The sequence below is a fragment of the Martes martes genome (genome assembly GCF_963455335.1).
Source record: "Martes martes genome assembly, chromosome: 12".
NCBI classification, from domain to species: Eukaryota; Metazoa; Chordata; class Mammalia; order Carnivora; family Mustelidae; genus Martes; species Martes martes.
In genome coordinates this window covers 9,529,615-9,549,267 of record NC_137900.1, presented here as the reverse complement: position 1 = coordinate 9,549,267, position 19,653 = coordinate 9,529,615, and the positions used below count along the sequence as shown (strand labels likewise).

The 19,653-nt window shown below is 48.2% G+C and overlaps 1 protein-coding gene across 2 annotated transcripts in view; it reads left to right on the top strand.

Annotated features, from left to right (window-relative positions):
• The first annotated feature begins 1,803 nt into the window (after positions 1 to 1,803).
• Positions 1,804 to 19,653, top strand: part of KANK1 (KN motif and ankyrin repeat domains 1) — a 60,005-nt gene continuing 42,155 nt past the window's right edge. Inside the window, exon 1 of one of the 2 annotated variants that reach the window (XM_080819669.1) lies at positions 1,804 to 1,891. In XM_080819669.1, coding sequence (XP_080675795.1) covers positions 1,855 to 1,891 — 37 coding nt within the window. In that variant the 5' untranslated portion in view covers positions 1,804 to 1,854. Of the gene's footprint in view, positions 1,892 to 6,892; positions 6,976 to 19,653 lie in introns of those variants that run through there. The other variant, XM_080819670.1, reaches the window with a different exon arrangement.

Below are 19,653 nucleotides of genomic sequence, written 5' to 3'. Positions count from 1 at the left end.
ATTGCCATCACCAAGGCAGGTGGACATTACCCAATTCATTGAGAGCCCGAACAGAACAAAAAGGTGAGAAAGGGTGAATTTGCTGTCTCTGAGTCGAGACCTTCATCTCCTGCTGCTGCTTCTTGAGTGCTCCTGGTTCTTGACCCTTTGGACTCAAACTGGGACTTATGACATAGGGTCCTCTGGGTCTCAGACCTTCACGTTTGAACTAGAACTGCACCACTAACATTCCTGGACCTCCAGGTGGTAGATACGGGACTTCTGAGCCTCTGTAATTACATGAGACAGTTTCTTATAATAAATTTTTTTATATATGCCTAAGGAAAGAAAAAAAAGAAAAAGCTCTTAAATGATTTCAGTGGCTACATGAAAGCCCAGTAAATACAGGTGTGGTGTTATGTTGGCGTTCTTCTGTTGTTGGGAGGTCATTGTGGGTTTCTGAACTCATGCTTGAATTCTCAACTTGGAATTCATTAGATCAATTTCTTCAGATTTCCTGGGTTTAGAGTTATGATCCGGGCACAGTGGAAATGGAATACTTCCATCTGTACCATTGTTTGCTTTCTTTGCCAGCATTTTTCAAAAGGCATTTCGAAAAAGCTGGGTTGGAGTAGTGTTCCTTTCCTGTTTTTGTTTCTTTTTTGTTTTCAATTTTGTGCTTGTAATATGTCTTATGGTAGTAATTTCAGTTAACTTTCTTTTTTTTTTTTTTTATATGTTTTTTCTTTTAGAGAGGGAGCAGGGGAGGGGCAGAGGGAGAGAGTATTTTAAGCAGGCTCCACACCCAGCATGGAGCCCCACATGGGGCCCCTTTCCATGTCCCTGAGATCATGACCTGAGCTGAGAAGTCGAGAGTCGGATGCTTAACCAAGAGAGCAGGTGCCCCTCCGTTAACTTTTAAATAGAGGATTCACATCAAGTAACAAATAGGGTGCCCGGTGTGAAGCCTGATATTTCCAAACTGTGTGTCAAGCTATGTCACGTGGAGGTTATCTGACAGGACAGTGGGAGCTATGGAAGACTTTTGAAGGGAGGAGCTGACCAGACCACATTTATGTCTTAGAAGACCAAGTAGGTGAAAGACTGAGATACCTCAGAAGGGTTCCCATGAATGAATCCTTTAAAAATGTGAACACTCGGTATGACAGCAACAGCAGCTACTCTGTGAGGGCCACTGAGTGAATGAAAGTGTCGAGCCAACCTTTGGAAAAGAGGCTAAAAGCCAAAAAATGGTTTGTGGCGGGCTGAGGAGCCATACCCCTTACGAGCCCACTGGCAGTTGAAGGCCACCTTTCTAAAAAAAAAGTCACGTTTATAGAAAACCAGTTTTATCTCCTGGAAGAGTACTCTGTCTGGAGACCCGCTCTCCTGCCCATCCCCGGGTGCCTCTGCACGGGTGTGACCCTCTCAGCCCCGGACGGTGGTGCTGGGCAGCCGTCCCCACCACCCAGGGGCTGCCTCTCCGTTGTCGGATCTGCACCGTCCGTTAGCAGCCATCTTGGCACACCTGCATGGAAGATTTAGTGTCGTACATATTTTTTTTTTTTTTTAAGATTTTATTTATTTGACAGAGAGAGATCACAAGTAGGCAGAGAGGCAGGCGGAGAGAGAGGAGGAAGCAGGCTTCCTGCCGAGCAGAGAGCCCATGCAGGACCCTGGGATCATAACCTGAGCCAAAGGCAGAGGCTTTAACCCACTGAGCCACCCAGGCGCCCCTGTCGTACATATTTTTAAATGACCCATTTTGATGGGACCCTGTTTCTTGTTTCAGGGTGAACGCATTGGGGAACTTGGTGCATAAGATTTGCATGACTCCTCACTCCTTTCCGGACCTGTCCCTGGATCCCAGCCAGCATGGCTCACGCCACAAAGCTTAACGGCTGTGCCTCAGGTAACCGTGCTCTGGAGCGTGTGTGTGTGGAGGTGTATGCCTTGGCTCAAGCTGATTTCTTACTTCTTTTTTAAGAATGGGTAGATAGTAGCAAGTTGCCTAGATAACTAGGTTTTCAAAGAATTTTCTATCCAATGAGGCTGGGGTTTTTTGCCTTTTTTTTTTTTAAATCTCTGGGAGAGTTTTCTATTATCTTTAGAGTCTTTCTTTACAGAAGTCATTTAGGTACATTATTCCCCAAGTCAGTTGTATTGAAGTGCTGCAAGATAAATGTAAAATCCTGAATGCTGATCCAAGGGTAAGGTGCACTCTCCTCGAACTTCTTGATGAGGGATTGAGCAACGAGAGAAGAAGCGAGTCTGGTGCTTCGAGCCGGTTCCTGGGATCCAGTCCCCAGCAGGTCCCGTTTTCACGTTGCTACGCAAAGAGAAAGGGGCCGGAGAAGGTCATGCTGTTCCTTCCCAGGGAGGAACACGCAACAAGCCGTCTCATGAAGACGTGCATTCTCAGTTCTGCATCTACATAGAGACTTATGTAGATGACATATCTGGTCCAATATTGCTTATGTAAGATTTGGGAGAAATTTATAGAACAAATGCAGAGAAGCCTCCCAAGAGACGGTGTAAGACAGGAGACAACCACCTGCCCCAAACGGTGTGCCAGGTGTTCATTCCACTCTCGAATGATCTGCCAGAGAGCAGAAGGTGCGAGAGCAGGGGCTGGGTGGGGAGCGTTTGTGTGCTGTTTGAACCCAGTCCCGCTCTGCTGCCCTGAGCTCTGGCTAATGGGAGGAATGTGGAGTTGGAATCAGGAGCCCTGAGTTGAGTCCCATCTCCAGCCCTAACCACGAAATATGGGGCAGGACTATTTGTCCATGTGTAAACCATCAGTAGATACCTCTGCCTGCACGGTTAGGACCCACATGAGGACCAGAAATGGACTTAGAAGTGCCCTGTAAGCTGGAGAGCTCTGGGAAGGGTAGGAGCAGGAGGAGCCCTCTGGAGTAGGCATGCCCAGCCCACATGTGACTTTCTGTCCCAGCTGCAAGCGTGCCCTCTGGCAAGAAAGCTGTTATTTGCCCCAGACCAAACCCGTCCAAACTCGGTGGTTGATTCTGGGACAACTAGTCTCTCTCTTTTCTTTCTTTTGCTTGCCTTTACTGCTGCCACTGAGACGATATGAAAGACAAAAGCTAACGTGTCTTCAGCACTTACCGTGTACCGTGGTGGCCCAGGAGTTTTGTCTACATCATCATGCTTAATCCTCCCCAGAATCCTGTTATCACCACCACCCCCGCATCCATCCCTCTGTGAGTGCAGAGAGACTCACTCACCTAAGTCAGAGAAGTCAGGCTTATTCCTTGTTTCTCTGGTAAAACAGTTGATAAGGGAGGAAACTGAAGCCTTGTGAAATTTCCCGAGTGTTGTGGGTGAGTTTCAGTTCCCTGTGATGCTCTGCTCTCCCATCCCACTCCTGTCCTCACCTGCACTCACACGTGCAGAGGTGGGAGGGGGCCCTCCAGATGGTGTGTTCTTACCTCCATGGGTTTAGATACCTGCCTCGTTTCCCCTCCATTCCTTTTCAGCTTGACTCGTCCTAGAGTGTCCCTCGTCCCTTTGTTCCTAAAGTCTGATGACCCAGCTGTCACCTTTCCCCCTGCCTAACAGGTCTGGGCACTGAGTTTGGAAGCAAAGGGGAGCTCTCATTAGTGACTTCTGGGGTGTCCGGGAATGAATGGTTACTGCAGACAGGTGTCAGGACCAGGCAAGGGACAGTAGTGTTTACTTTAGTCGCCAGGACCTCTATAAGCAATCTGATTAGAGGCTCAGCCCGACACAATTACTTTAGTTACAACACACACACACACACACACACACTTACATATACATATATATGATGCTTGTTTTAGAAAATTTTAAAATATAAAAGTTTAGTATTTTCTGAAAAATAAAGCAGGAATTCCTGCTAATACCACAACCTGGAAATACATGTTCTGCTTATTTTCCATGTTGTCTTTCAGTTGTGTGTACTTCACACAGTCCAGATGTGCTTATAAAAATTAGGATTTTTCTTTCCCTGCTCTGTATTACAAAAGAAATACCTGCCACTGTTTACAAAAAAAAAAAGCCATACTCAATGCAGAAGTACATGCTCATTATAAATATACTGTTTCAAAATCTGATTAACATAAGAACATTTATAGGTTGCAGATTAAGATGGGATAAAGGGATTTATGCAGCGAATGAGGGCTGGATACTGATCCTTCCTGTGAGAAAAATAAATAATTTGGGTAGTTCAGTAAAATTTTAAATGTGGAGTAAATTGTATATATTTTTTCATTTCCCAAAAATAAAGTATAGTATTAAATATGGTTTTTTTTAAAACCGTACTTCCCCTATGTGTGTTGTACCCAAAAGGAGTCTCCCCCAGCCCTTTCCCTAAAAAAAAAAATCCGTGCTTTGGGCTCCCATAGAACATGAGGAAAATTCCCATATGAAGGTGGAGTCAGGGCACTGGCACCAGAAACATTGCTCATGGTGTTAGGAACAAAGCAGGAATAAAGAAGTCAGCTGAGAAAAGTACCAATTGGCCAGGCCCTTGGCTGCCAACACGTCTGATGAGTGACATCCCACATTCATGCTCCCATTGAGAGTTGAAACTGAGTAAGGGACCATTCAGAGTCCTTTTATCCTCTGACTTCCCCACTGAGTCCTCCAGTTAGATGGAATAAAAGGTACCGATTTTAAAGTAAGAGCAGTTCAGGGCGCCCGCATGGCTCAGTCTTTGGGCGTCTGCCTTCAGCTCAGGTTGTGATCCCGGGGTCCTGGGATTAGGTCCCACATTGGGCTCCGTGCGTCTCCCTCTCCCTCTGGCCCTCCGCCTGCTTATGCTCTTCCCCCACCTCTATCAAATAAATAAATAAAATCTCAAAAAAAAAAAAAAAAGAAGAAGGAAAAAAAAGAACAGTTAATGCTGTAATTTGTAAAATGCATTGCCCTAGGTTTCAGACCAACATAAAGATGATGCAACAGGCACCCGTGTGCATAGCATCAAGCTGGAGAAATACACTTTACGGGTACATGGCAGGGGTCCGGGGCCTCCAGCGTCCCAGGCACTGTTCTGGGCACTCGGATTCAGCAGGGAGAACACAGGCCCAAACCCCTACCTCCAAGGACCTTCCATTCTGGTAGAGGCTGAGGGTTCCTGTGAGCAGAGCTTCCAGATAAAATAGAGGACTGATTTATACTTTAAAAAAAAAAAAAAAAAAGGTATTCACTGTGTATTCAAAATTTAAATTTCACTGGGTGTCCTCGCTTCTAATTTGCTACACATGGCACCCTCACCTGGGCATCCCTCCCAGCATTGTCCCCCTGCTCAGCATCCACCCCATCAGAATCAATCATGTCTTTGTGTCTGTCACCTCCTTTTTTTTTTTTTTAAGATTTTATTTATTTATTTGACAGATAGAGATCACAAGTAGGCAGAGAGGCAGGCAGAGAGAGAGAGAAGAGGAAGCAGGCTCCCCACTGAGCAGAGAGCCGGATGCGGAGCTCGATCCCAGGACCCTGAGGTCATGACCTGAGCTGAAGGCAGAGGCTCAACCCCCTGAGCCCCCCAGGCGTCTGTGTCTGTCACCTCTTGTCCGCAACATCTCCTCCTACTTCCGTGGGCCGGTCCAGTTTTGCCTTCACTTGTTGCGAACACTTGACGGTGGTCTTCTGAAGAGCACCTGACTGTCGTTGTTAACGTGCTGAGCTACACGCATGAGAAATTGCTCGTGACTGTTCCCTGTTCTTGTGCACACTGAGGAAGGACACGGCGGTGGCGGGGGTGCGGGTCATCGGTATCCCTGCGCTTCGGGGATGGGGACGGTCTGCGTTTTCTCAGGTCTCAGAATCACATTGTAACCTGGATGCCCTGTTTACCTCTGTAAACACTAATTCATGTTGTGAAACTTTAATTAGAGCTTCGACTCTCTTTAGAAGCTAAATAACAAGTGGCTTATTTGTCCGATGAAGATAATGTACCTGCCCAGCCTTCTTCACAGGACTGTTGCGAGGGACAAATAAAACAGGAGCCCTAGAAACACTCCAAGATGTGAAACACTGGTCAGATGTCAGGGGAAATCACTGCCCCCCTTGTTCTGCGAGGTCCCTCCTCGGGTCCTGGTCTGAAAAGGGCCCGTTCACGCGCCGCCGTGCCAGGCCCTGTCAGACGCGTGACTTTGAGGCAAGAATTGTATTACTGTCCTGTGTCACAGTTAAATGAAAGAAATAGATGAATGTTAGGGAGTTCCATTTGGGCCTCCCATCACCAGCCTTATTTTTACTAATATTTGCCTTTGGTAGTTGATTGTGGTTTTTCCCCCTTTTTCTATTTCTCTTTCAAAGCACACGCACGCATGCGTGCGCAAACACACACACACACACACACACACACACACATTTTTTTCCCAGATAACTGTATCTTAAGTTACTAAGGGTACTTATCAAGCTGCATGAAAAACTTGGTTGTCATTTTAAATTCCTCTCATAAATTTTAGTAAGGCTCGTTGTGACTCTGGTCAGCCCTTTGCCTCCAGGTTTTGTCTCCATGCTGATCTTAAAGGAGGTACAAAGGCCGCTGATAAGACCGGGTCAGCTGGAGCCCACAGACTCCCGGCCCAGCAGGTAGAACTCTGCCGCGCAGCACAGTCCACTCGGTTGTGTAAATATTTTTCCCGGGCAGCGGCGTTTCTCAAACAGAACCCTGAGCCCACTGCTGTGAACCCGACAGCGGGAATTGCATGCTGTTTGTCAAGTGCCAGACCAGTTTGCCCCAACCAACTGGTCTGGCTGGAACCGCCCCGGGGTTTCTGAGACCATCTGCAGGGAAAGTCTCAACCTGGCAGAGGTGGTGTGCGTCTCTGCCGGGGAGTCTTGGAGCTGTGGTCTCCACCAGCCTCCCTCCAGAGGCAGAAGGCGAGCGGATGAGACGCTAGGACTGCTTGAATGCGCGGGTACCGGCCGTGACCCTCCAGGGTGTCCTGGAAGCCTCTGCCGAAGGATGCAATGTGTGTTCCTATCTGTGCTCCGCCCTCGCCTGTAAGCGGTGTGTTTGCTGGTGTACGAGGAGAGCTAAGGGTGCGGCGCGGTTGCCTGATATCAGAACAGAGGTGAAGGGCTGATGCGGGTCTTCTGATTCCACCCGTCCCTACTCTCAGATGAGAAAGACCGAAGCTGCCCAGCCCACCCAGTTACCTAATGGCTAAGCCGGACGTTGAGCGCAGAGCACCATTTTCCCTTGTTCAGCGCAGTCTGTCAACATTACACATGAGAAGAGTGCTATCTGCGAAGTCCTAATGAAGTAGATCGAGGGGAGAGTGTGTATTTCAGGAAACTCCATGACACCGAAAAGGAGAGCAGTTGTGAGTAGAATGTCCTTCGTGAAAGAGGCGAGGTTCTTCTTACTGCGAATTACCTCATAGAGCCGATTAACGAACATCTCAGTATCGAGTACATCAGTTTCATCCTGTTACTTGGTGTTCTTCGTAATTGGATTTCGATTAGATTGTGCCTTTCAACGTTAAATGAAACTTAGTTTTTCATTGATTAAAGGCTCATTTCCCACTGAGGTTTACACATGAAATAATATATTTTCTCATAGTGATGGTGTTTCAGAAGATAGTTATTTTTTTAAGCATCAGTTTCATTTGAGTTTCGTAGCGTAGAGATCACCTACAAATAGGAGATCCCGGATTTCAGGGACTTGCCTGTCTGGTTAGATCAGAACCCCAGAACTCATCCAGCCCCCGGGGGCGTTCTGGAGAGCCCCTCCCTCTGTGGGGCTTGCTTCGTTTCCACACTCTCGAGGTTTCCGTTTTAACCAGGAGGCCCCTGGGGAAGCTCTGCTGCTCCAGACTGTGAGCAAGTCCTAATGGGTTAAGCATCATTCAGATTTCAGACGAGAGATTAAACTCTGCAGTTGAGCCGGGGAAAGATGCCTTATCTGGCAGCGTGTAGGAAGGGTAGAAACCAGGCTCTTGCCCGTCCCAGGTGTTGGGCAAAGATACGCCCTGCATTTGGGGAGATGCTGTGTGGATGCCAACAGGAAAGAAAAAACACACAATAAAAACCCAGCAGAGAGATATGCTTCAATGTTAACACTTTGAGCTGTTGAAGCTACAGAGTGAGACCAGGGATTAGAACAGCCCCTCCTACAAGATTTGAATGTCCTGTGCCCTGCTTACCTAAGGCAGACTTCCTGTCATGAGTATTGGCGTTTTTTTCTGATTATGCACTTCCCCTCTTTCTCGAAGGACTTGGGTGGGCCAGCTGAGCCCATCCGAAGTATAGCTCGTTCGCTTCCTTTCCAAGGGTTTGCCTTCTTCCTGTGTCCCAGATAATTCCCGTTCATCTCCTTTTGTGCAGTTTCTGAGAAAAGTTTGTGCGGGCTTGGGACATGAATGACGACAGCTCACAGTTTCTGCTTTGGGGTCCTTCTCTCTAAGAGGCTGTTGGATTTGATCTAGTACAGAAAATACCAGCGTAATTCTCCAATTCACAGAGGTCGTAAATTCTTGCTTTTTTCTGACAACATACCTAACTAAAAATTGCATGGAGAAGACTTCTCTAATAAAAACCTCGTAGAAGACTCAGCCAGGAAATCAGGTTTACTAGGATTCATTCAAACACTTGTAGAGATTCTAAGTTAAAAAAAAAATTCTTTTTTTTAATGATTCTGTTCTTCCTCTCTTGGCTTCTCTGCTGGATATTTTTGGAATGAGCTGGAACTGATTCACTCATTTCCATATGCTTTAGGAAAAGTATGCTCATGTTTTAGAAGCTCAGCCTGGTTCTGCTTTAGGCTGCAATTCCTCTTGAATCCTGAGGATGAGAAGTGTTTTAAGTATGCAGCCCATTTGTATCTCATTGTGATCTCAGCTGGTAGTTCTGTATGGACAAGTGATCTCACAACTTAAAAATACGTGTGTGACTATTTTGAGAATTTTTTCTAAATTGTGGCCAGATGTCCAATCTTAGCAGCACTTGGACCATGATTAAATACTATCCTATAGTATTCAGGAGGTCTTTCTAACCAACAGATAGAAAAGCAGAACTGTAAACCTGAAGGAACACGGGGCCAATGGACCGATTGTTGTTGGATTGATGGGATGTGTTCTCGTCCCCAAAGTTCAGTCTGTGGACTCTCTCTCGGTCTCGTGTGTGACCAGATTTGAGTGGCCCGTGACTTTCCTCCCACCTGGGCCAGAGGTTGGTCCTGGTTCGCCCAGTGAGCCTTTATTTAAAGGAGGTGGTGCTTGGAATGATGGTTTATGGAAGCAGTGAGCTCAGTCACAGGTGCTGAATTTATCTTAGGTCCTTTCTCGCGATCTTACTTAAGGGACAAAGTTTTCTGTCTGTGGGATCTTTCGTACTCTGGGCATGATCTCTGTTCTGCAGAACCAAGAAGACAGCCACATGATTTCCTGATCTCGTCTCACAACATTTGGATTAATCAATAAATCCCATCAGCTTTGCAAATAATTTTGTGAAAACATTGATTCAGCCCTCACTGTCAGATTTTCCCATTCCTGCCCACTATTCTCAGTGCCCTTTTCTCTTGCAACAGTTGTCCACCAGGCAAAGGCTTTTCAAATGTTTGTGTACAAGCAGCCATAACAGGCCCCTTTCGGAGCCTCCTGGAAAAAAAGGAGTAGGCTATCTCCCCAGACTCCAACTACAAAAGGGAGATGTGAGATTTCTAAAGAGCCCTAAGCCCAGACCCATGGTGTCTTAACCCGTAGTCCGTACATCTCCTCTTCCTTTCTTTTAACGAAAACCCACACATGTTCCTTCTTCCTTGGCCGCCAGTGTCTTCCCCACCTAAGTCTGTATACTCACCACGTGTGGCTGATTTATTTCCTTTCCTCCAGCATTCCCAACGGACGGACGGGGCTGCATTAATCAAATCAGGGACACACCAGGGAAATGTGGTTTTGGTTTTTTGTTGTTTTTGGGGGGGGGTTGTTTTTTGTTTTGTTTGTTTGTTTTGAGGTGGCCCATTTGGCGTGTTCCCCTCCAGCTTCAGCTGGGAGGACAAAAACTCATCTGTCTTCCTGAGAGCTGCCCAAGCAAGTAGTAGAACCTGCCGGCTTTCTGCGCCCTGTGCCCCAGCCAGGACTCCACCCCGAGCAAGGGGTGAGTCAGCCCAATGACACACCGGCTGTTACAGCCGCCCGGGGCGGAGACCTGGCAGTCCGTAGGCCGGTAGGGGCGGAGGGAAAGGTTGGCATGTCAAACCATTCCAACAATGTAGCTTACAGGAAAAAAATTGCAAAACACCGAAGCCCTGTGCCACCGAGTTTTTCCATTCGGGCCACGCTTTACACGGCTTCCACATCTGCCCCGGGCACGGCTGCCTGGCAGTGTGAGAGGGAAACGATCACATTGTAAGCTTCTGGGCGGTGAGGAATCCCACCAGCTCCTGGGCATGGCCCTGGACACTCTCAGGCGTCACGTGGGCGCCCGGGAACTGTGGATTCTCTGAGCGGGGCTGCTTGCGCATTATTGAGGTTCTAGAAACTAGCATGTGGAACTTACACCACCCCAGATACTGCTTTTAAATGAAGAATCAACAGACAGAAAATCTTCTAGAAAGGTAAAAGAGGGGCCGAAAGCTGGGGGCTTTACCTCGGGGGCTCTTATTTTTTGGTTTTCTGTCCTCTGGCCAGTTTGATGGTGAAAAGGCAGACTTTGCAAATTGTGGTGCATTTAAATCAGGGGGTCTTTTTGGAACGACCAGAAGGAAGGATGAGAGACGAAGAGAAACCACTTCAGTGCCGTGAGACCATTCATTCCGGAGCTCACTTGTAAACGACGGCACAGAAACGTGCTGGCAGAGGGCCGCGTTTCCCTTCTTTGTGACATGGACCAGCCCCGAGGTCCTGTGAAGGTGGGTCTTTCTTTGACTTACTGTCGCTTCTTTGTGACTTTGTTTTGTTCAGGACGGCCGGCAAGATGAAGGAGGGCTGAACTTTCCAGACTTCTGTTATTTTTCCCGTCTCTCCAAACATGTTTGGCTTTTACTGACTTTCCTCTCTGTTTGCTGCTAAATCTGGGCTTTTGCTTTTGGCCTCATTTGGACAGAAATCGTGATTTGTTTCTGTATCTTCAGCCCTGAGGCCTACAGAAATCTTGGTGGGCCCTCCCAGCCCTCCAGGGCTCCAGGCAGCAAGAGACCAGCTCTGGGCAGAGGGTCCTGAAGCCCCAGGGAGCTTCTGCACCGTCCCCACCCTTGGTCCCCAGCCCAGCTGCCCTGTTCCCTTCCTAGGGCCTTGCTCAAAGCCCTGTTCTCTTGATCTGGATGGCTTTCCCATACCTCCCAAGGCCTCCTCATCCTTCAAGAGCTACTTCCTCCCTTACCTGTTCCTCCCTTACCTGTTCTCGGGGACTCTGAGGGGAGCATCATCCCTTCTTAGTTCCTGGAAAGCTGTGTATTTTCATGTAGAGTCAGGGGAGCGTGCCTCACCAGTCTGTAAGCGCTGAGGTCTCAGGGGGCGAGAGTCATATCATCTGCACCCCGGTGTACCTACTGTGGCTTGCTTAGTACTGCACCTGGGGTCCGCAGGCGGCTCGTTCCCTGAGCACGTGTTTGCAGCCTGCCTGCTTTGTGCCCGCACAGTGCTGGGCAGCGAATCCAGAGCAGGACAGGGGCACAGTGCCTGCTGGAGAATCTCTGTGATTGAACTGAGCCCTGCCTCTGGCGGGGCTGACAGTGTCCTTCCCTTGGCCAGTGCCTCCCAGCCTGTGCACCTGGATATTTTTCCCGGACGAACCAGGTGGCTTTCAGTCCAGGGCACATACTCGCTGACAGCCTTCCTCCTCTCACCTCACCGCTCAGTGCAGGCCGTCGTATCCGCTTTCTGTCTGTCATGTGCTCTGACATAGGCTTAAAATGATCCTGTCTCTTAAGTGCCTTGCGTTCCAGGGAGAGGGGACCAGTTTTAACATGGTTGTCCAGGGAGGATTCTTGTCAAAGGGCATTTGGAAATTTCTTTCCAGCTCCCACGACCACTTGCCTGTTAGTGACCCAGCCAGAGAGAGGAGGCGGGCCCAGCCAGAGAGAGGAGGCGGAGCTCTCATCAGTTCCTTTTGCCCCAGGCGTGTTACCCAGTCTGGTTGGGCAGGCTGGTTGGAACTGTGGACGGGAGACCAACGGGGTGGCCTGTGAGGTTGGGAGGGTGGCCGGCCGGCCTGCCTTCTTTCCCACGGTTCTCTTGGGAAGGTCTCTACAGATCTCTGCCCCCTCTTAGATGGGAGGAAATAAACGGTTATTTAATTAAGTAATTATTAGATAAATGATTGTTAATAACTTACTATTATCATAACCTATAAATTGTAAATATGTATTAAATAGACGCTTATTGTTTGCAGTGTTCATAGTCTTTGTGGCTCTCTAATTTAAAATTTTAACCCCCTTATTTCATGCCTCAATTCATTTTGTCACGGGCTTTCTAAATGCTGATTTCAAGACTCAGGTGAAAACATATTATGAGACCGTCTCTTTGTCCAAATCTGATGAAAGTAATAATCACAGGGCACCCCAGACTGTGAAGAAAGCCTGACATGTAAAATTCAGTGTGACTCCAGTGTTAAGACTTAAATGTGTTCGAGGAAAGGCGTTCCGTTGAGTAAAGTATAACGCAGACCGAGGGTTTCTTCCTGGCATTTTTTCGACAGGCCCATCACCCGTAGCATCCTCGTCGTCCTCGTTTCACTCTCCTGGCCGTTCTCACCCCTCTGCTGGGCACACCCGCCCCGTGTTGGCTGTGGCCTCTCCTTGGAAAATCGCCCCTTACATTAAGTCTTAGAGCAGATCCTTCTAATCCGGGCGTGTGAAGAAGGAGTCCTCTTCCAAACCCAACGCTGTACGCACCTACCCGGACGGGGAAGAGCGAGAAGCCCTTGCTGGACCTGTCCTGTAATCCCCTCCACGGCCGCCAGCCCTCGGGGCTGTGCCGGAGCTGGGTGGAGAAGGAGACAGTGGGGTTGTGGGAGGGAGCCCCGCCCACACTGCTCCCCTCCCTGGGGTTACCTCAGACGCCGGCTTCTGTGTCACACCCATCACTGTCCGAGAGCCCAGGAGGGGTGAAGGGGCACCGTCAGGAATGTGCACTCCTTAGGGGCTGCTGGGGGGAGGCTGACGTACCACAGACATAATCCAGCCCTTCCACGAGATTGATAACGGAGCACCCTACTTTCAACCTGTGTCTTTTCCTTCTTCTTCTTCTTCTTCTTTTTTTTTTTTTTTAAAGATTTTACTTATTTATTTGACAGACAGAGATCACAAGTAGGCAGAGAGGCAGCTGGAGAGAGAGGAGGAAGCAGGCTCCCCGCCGAGCAGAGAGCCCTATGCAGGGCTCGATCCCAGGACCCTGGGATCATGACCCGGGCCGAAGGCAGACACTTAACCCACTGAGCCACCCAGGCGCCCCCAACCTGTGTCTTTTCAAGATAAATATTTGCAGGTAGGGTTTTGGCACATTAAGTTTACCTTCAGGAGACATGGTGGTAAGGATCCTAGGCTGTTGGGTTTGGGTATTTATTTATTTATTTATTTAGATTCTATTTATTTGAGAGAGACCAAGAGAGAGGAGGAGCCTGAGCAGGGGGGAGGGGCAGAGGGAGAAGCCAACTCCTCACTGAGCAGGAAGGCCCTGGGATCACGACCCAAGTCAAGAGCAGATGCTTAACCCACTGAGTCACTCAGGTGCCCTGGTCTTTATTTATTTTTTTTTTAAGATTTTATTCATTTTATTTGTCAGAGAGAGAGAGCACAAATGGGAGCAGCAGGCAGAAGGAAAAGCAGGCTCCCCACCAAGCGGGGAGCCCGATGTGGGACGCGATCCTAGGACCCTGGGACCATGATCTGATCCAAAGGCAGATGCCCAACCGACTGAGCCACCCAGGCGCCGCAGTTTTATAGTTTCTTCCAACAAAGGAACGAAGGGAAGAAGGGGCACCTGGCTGGCTCAGTCAGGGGAGCATGTGAGTCTTGATCTCAGGGTTGTGAGTTCGAGCCCCACGTTGGGCGTAGAGATGACTTAAAAATAAAACTTTTAAAAAATAATAAAATGGGAATGAGAAAATTGATCACCTGGGAAGTGGGAAAGGAACAGGGATGGGAACATGAGTGAAACTGGATCCCACATGGACAGCACGAAGTCCTTGCTCTGTGCCACTGTAAGGCCTGGGAGTGTGTTCTGTTTGACCAGTCCAAGGCTTTGTTTTAATTTGAATTAATTGCCAAGATGTTTTAAGCTAGGTAATTTCATAGAAAAACACGAATTTCCTCAGTTTTCCTGGGAAAGTCAGAAGAGGTGGCATCGCTGGGTGGTGTACTATAGGCCACGTGAGCTAACTGGAGGGAACAGGTGCTCTCTGGTCTCCCCAGCTGCCCTGAACCCCTCTTTTCAGTTACCGGCCTGGACGCTAAAGGTACTTGGGTTTATGATCTGGACGCTGAGAGTCCGTGTATGCTTCATGGGCTGCCCCCGGGAGGGCTCTCGGCTCCTGTAAGCCAAAAGGAAGACTACACTTGGAGTTGCACATTTTGCTTGGTTTGAAGTGAAGGTTCTCCCTCCTGGCTTCAGTTCAGCCCCATCTGGGGAACTTCTGAATATGGTGATGGCCCGGCTCCTCCCGCCCAGGAGATTCTGACTCACTGGGGGGGGGGGGGGGGGGGGTGGAGGGGCAGCTCAGCATTTTTACAAACAGCCCCAGGCCATTTAGTTGTGCAGCGGGGTTGAAACCTTGGCTGGGCAGGGGCCTGTCTGGGAGGTCCCAGCTTTGGCTTTTACACCTCGGATGCTAAAAGTGATGTTCCTACGGTGACCCCTCAGGCCCAGAGGCCTGCTTCCACTATAAAACCAGGACACAGACCCAGAATCTTTGACATTTTTGTACCTCTCGTTAAAAGGAAAGAGTAACCTGCAGAGTTTGGCTCCTCCGGAAGGAATTATATCGATGGGCTGGGCCCAGAGCACCTGCAGTATGGCGGGGGCGGGGGGGGGGGGTTGCGCATAGCGCTCATCGAGGTGAGTCTGTCGGGGTGTGAGATGTGTGCACAAGTAGGAACAGAGGGTGAAAAGAAGCTCTCCTGAGATCCTCGATGGAAGAGGCTGCTGGAAGGTTGAGGGACCACTTCAGGCAGAACTGATGCTTTAGTTGGTCTGGGCAAACTTGGAGGATTTTGTCTGGGAAGGTCGGGAAAAGAAAAAGGTTGGGAAAGAACAATCCAAGCAAAAGTGTGTTCCTTCGCCTCCCCACCCTTCAGAGATGCCAGCTCCCTCCTCCTCCCCCCACCTTTGGGGGGGGTTGCTGAAGGTGCAGGAGAGAATGGACTGCCCACGTGGCCTTTCACTAGGAGGTGGCATTCACACAGCGGATGACATAAACTTTATCTGTAAAATGCCAGTAATCTGGGGCACCTGGGTGCTCCGCGGGTTAAGCCTCTGCCTTTGGCTCGGGTCATGATCTCAGGGTCCTGGGATCCAGTCCCGCATTGGGCTCCTTGCTCAGCAGGGAGCCTGCTTCTCCCTCTCCCTCTCCCTGCTACTCTGCCTGCTTGTGCTCTGTCAAATAAATAAATAAAATTTAAAAATAAAAAAATAAATCCCAGTAATCCGAGTTCACTCCCAGAGTGGTTATGGAGTTGAAATGAGTTCACTTCTGTATGTGGGATAGATGGGAGTCTCAGAGCCTCGCTGCGGTGGTGGGTCACTGAGGTCGGAGGGGGTTAGTAACCTCTGGCCAGGAGAAGAGGACACTACTGAGGGAGGAAGGTAAGCTCAGGCTGTGTCAAGAAACCTACATCTTACAATGTCCAAAACATAACTCACTGTTACACTGAATGTCAGTTTTCTCTCCAGACTTGCAGGCAGGACCCCCCCCCCCCGCCGCTCCCCCCCAGGGAAAAGGTCTTTTTTTTTTTTTTTTAAAGATTTTATTTATATATTGACAGACAGAGATCGCAAGTAGGCAGAGCAGCAGGCAGAGAGAGAAGGGGTTGCAGGCTCCCTGCTGAGCAGAGAACCCCATGTGGGGCTCGATCCCAGGACCCTGGGATCATGACCTGAGCTGAAGGCAGAGGCTTAACCACTGAGCCACCCAGGCGCCCCAGGGAAAAGGTCTTGGTGCAGTACTCCGGTTCAGTTAGCATCAGAACTGTGGGCTCAGAGAGGCTTGACTGCAGCCTGGAGCCCTGCAGCTGCCACCCAGGGGGTGAAGACTGTTGGTGCCCTCGACCAGCCTGGTGACCAGAAGGCTTCTGTCCACGGCCTGTTCCCCTTCTCACTGGGAGTCACCCTTCCCGGCTCCTTTGCACCTGTCAGAGGCAAAGCCTTGAGTACATCCCCGTCCTCCCTCCCGTGTCTCGCTTGGATGCTTCTTTTGCACGTAAATTAAGAGAAAGTAAAGGCAGGCAGGTGTGTCTGTCTCCGGACAGCAGGAGCCTGCGTGACTGGCACGCTGCAGGCAGAGAGCGCGCCTGTCTTTAATTATTCTTCCTTCCCGACCTTTGTCCTCCTTCATCAAAGACTGGGTATTTATTAGTATACTGTGATTTTTTCTGCTAGACCTCACCCTAATGGAAGCACATGTACAAAATTATTACCTTCAGCTGTTTTGGGAATAAGCTATATTCTTTTTGGGTTTTTTTCTATTTTTTTTTTCTGGCTTTTTTTTTTTTAATAGGCTAAGCTGTGCTCTTACCTGAACACAATGTTGGTGAAATAGAAATTCAGCAGTATTCTCTTTTGCAGGATTAAGAAACCCTACATTCAGATGCTTTCCTCCACTGAGTTCTTTTTTTTTTTTTTTCAGGATTTTATTTATTTATTTGACAGAGAGAGAGAGGCACAGCGAGAGAGGGAACCAAGGACGGGGAGAGGGAGAAACAGGGTTCCTGCAGAGCAGGGAGCCCAACTCGGGGCTGGATCCCAGGATCCTGGGATCCTGACCTGAGCTGAAGGCAGATGCTTAACGACTGAGCCACTCAGCTGCCCCCTCCACTGAGTTCTTAAGAACAAGCCTTTGCATAATGATACCTAGTTTGGAATAAAATCATGTGACTGAGCAGTACCAGAATTTTCTCACAAGTACAGAGAAGAAAGTTGCTCTGTTAAAAAAGCAAATGATAAAACAAGCCTTAGGGAATTTTTAGGATGATGGCATTTCCTAAAACTGGTTTGTGGGGATGGATGCCACAATTGTATACAGTTACTAAAACTCATCAAACTAGTCACTTTTTTTAAAAAAAGGTTTTATTTATTTATTTGACAGATCACAAGCAGGCAGAGAGGCAGGCAGAGAGAGGGGGGAAAGCAGGCTTCCTGCTGAGCAGAGAGCCTGATGCGGGACTCGATCCCAGAACCCTAAGATCACAACCTGAGCCGAAGGTAGAGGCCCAACCCACTGAGCCACCCAGGTGCCCCAAACTAGTCACTTTTTAAAATGGGTGCATTTTATGGCATGTAAGTATTTTAATAAAGCTTTTTTTTAAGACCCTGTCCCCCAAAAGGGAAAAAAAAGACACCTAACCAAATCTCTTACCTAAGGTAGGTATTGTTGGGTGAAATGATTTGGACCCTGTATTTCAGAGTATCTAGCACTTTGAAGCTTTGTTCTTAGTTTATTCTTCTTCTCTGAATCAGTTTACTTATTTGGTGTAAAACAAGCCCAGATGGGCCCCACATCGTCTTAAAACGTTTAGTCCTTGTAGCTTCACACAGAAAGTTTTGTGTCCCAAAGATAATCACCCAGCCCCCAGATCTGGGCCAGGAGGCTGGAACCAGAAGGTAAAAGGAGTGAGGTGTGTGTGCACGGCCACCAAGACGAACCAGTCAGACAAGGCAAATTCAGTGGATTCTTATGAAATTTTGCCTTTCTCCTCGCAGCTCTACCCTGTTTTGGATTTTGCAAGGCAGGTGATTTCCAGTCATCCCTAATCTTTGTTAATCTCTGTTTTATTGTTTAGAACGGGTTCTGCTTGTTTGCCCTGTAGACAGAGCTCAGTAAATCTCGTTCTTCTAGAGTCACTTTCAGCCAGTGTTCTTAGGCTCTTAGGCCAAGGGAAGAATATGTCTTAAAGTACCGTATCTTATCTTTTTTTCTTTCTTTCTGTTTTAGGTGATATATTTAAACCACTAGAGGAACATATCATTCTTACATTTTTAAAACAGAAATCAGAGGTTGCTGAAAGATGTTATCATCCTAAAACAGAATGGCCTTGTTGGGGAACTTAAGTCTGTGTCTTTGAGAGTCACATGATCGAATTTGGGTAAAAATGCATGAGAGAATATGAAAGAAAAGAAAACAAAAGCTTGGGTCTGTGCTTTACACCCAGAAGTGTTTTTAGCCTTCAGATTACATGTTGCATTAAGGAAGAGTAAAGCAAGCAGAGGAACCCCTCGCCTCCAGCCCCTCCTGGGCTCAGCTGTACGACTGAGTCATTCCTTTCAGCAGACGGCTGCTGAGTTATAGCTCGGATTATAACACGGAGCTTTTCTCCACTCCGGAGGCTTTGGGGAAGGGAAGAAGTTAGGGGAGAAAAACAGAAAGCATTTGTTGCTTTTCTCTGTTCTTCCTCGAATTAGCAGGTTTGCAACTGGATTTCGAGGTCAGCATTTCCGGTGTCTAAAGAAAATGAGGAGAACATGCTCCAAAAATCGGAAGGGGCATGGGAGCGATCTGCCTTCACCTTTTTGTTTTTCTGTTAAGATCCCTGCTGGCCGTTTTGCTGGTTGGTAGATTTTGCTGTCTCTCTGGCACCTGGAGTGTTGGAATTAAACCCTGCAGCCAGGAGGGTGCTAGCTGGTCCGGAAATTCCAAATGGGTATAAATGAATTCTCCGCAGCAGCTCCCGGGCTCCCTGCCCTGCTCATGTGTGTTAGACCCTTTACTGACGAGGGAGGTTTGCTGGAGACTTGGCTTCCTGCTTGCTGAAAGTCATAGTTACTTTGTTTCTGGGGAGGTGAGTAAGAAAGCCCAAACGAAGAAAAAAAGAGGAGAGCCTGGAGTTTGGGGGGAGGAGGGAGGGGGTGGTGACATATGAACTCAAGCTCTGTGTGTTAGGAAAAATGTTTGCTTTTATTACAAGCTGGAAAGGATACCTCGTACTTGATTTTTGGTTCACGGACCGTTTCAGCTTTAACATAAAGATGTCATTGTCGTGGGAGTGAAAGGTTGTACATACAGGCTAAGGTTTGCGTTTCTGAGTTTATGGTTTATATAAGTTCCAGAATCTCCTTTTCTGTGTGGCTAAATCCATTTTTGGTCGTTTGTTTTCAGCTCTGTTTTTCTAATGGGGAGCTGTTCTGTGTGCCTTAAAGCTGGCTTCTTGTTCTTACATAAACACTATAAAACAAAATACAGGCTGTGATTCATACGGTTACTCCAGTTCTCTCCCTCCCTCCCCCCAAAACAAGTGCTGTTTTATTAGAAAAGCCCTTTTTGTCCCACTGTCCCAGCTCGTGCTCCTCCTCTGCTTCCCACAGAATTATCCTTAGAACTGTCACATTTCCTATTTGCCCTTAGAATGGAGTGTTATTTCTTGAAGAAAGTTTGGAAAACAGCCTTCCGTCCCCCGCTAGCTCTCTGCTGTGCATGCATGACCAGTTTGGGCTGTGTCTCAAGTAGCATCTCTCCAAATGAGACCGTGAACACGAGCAAGCACTGCCTCGGTGGGTCAGGGGCAGGTCCTGACGGCAGGCCAGTGGCCGT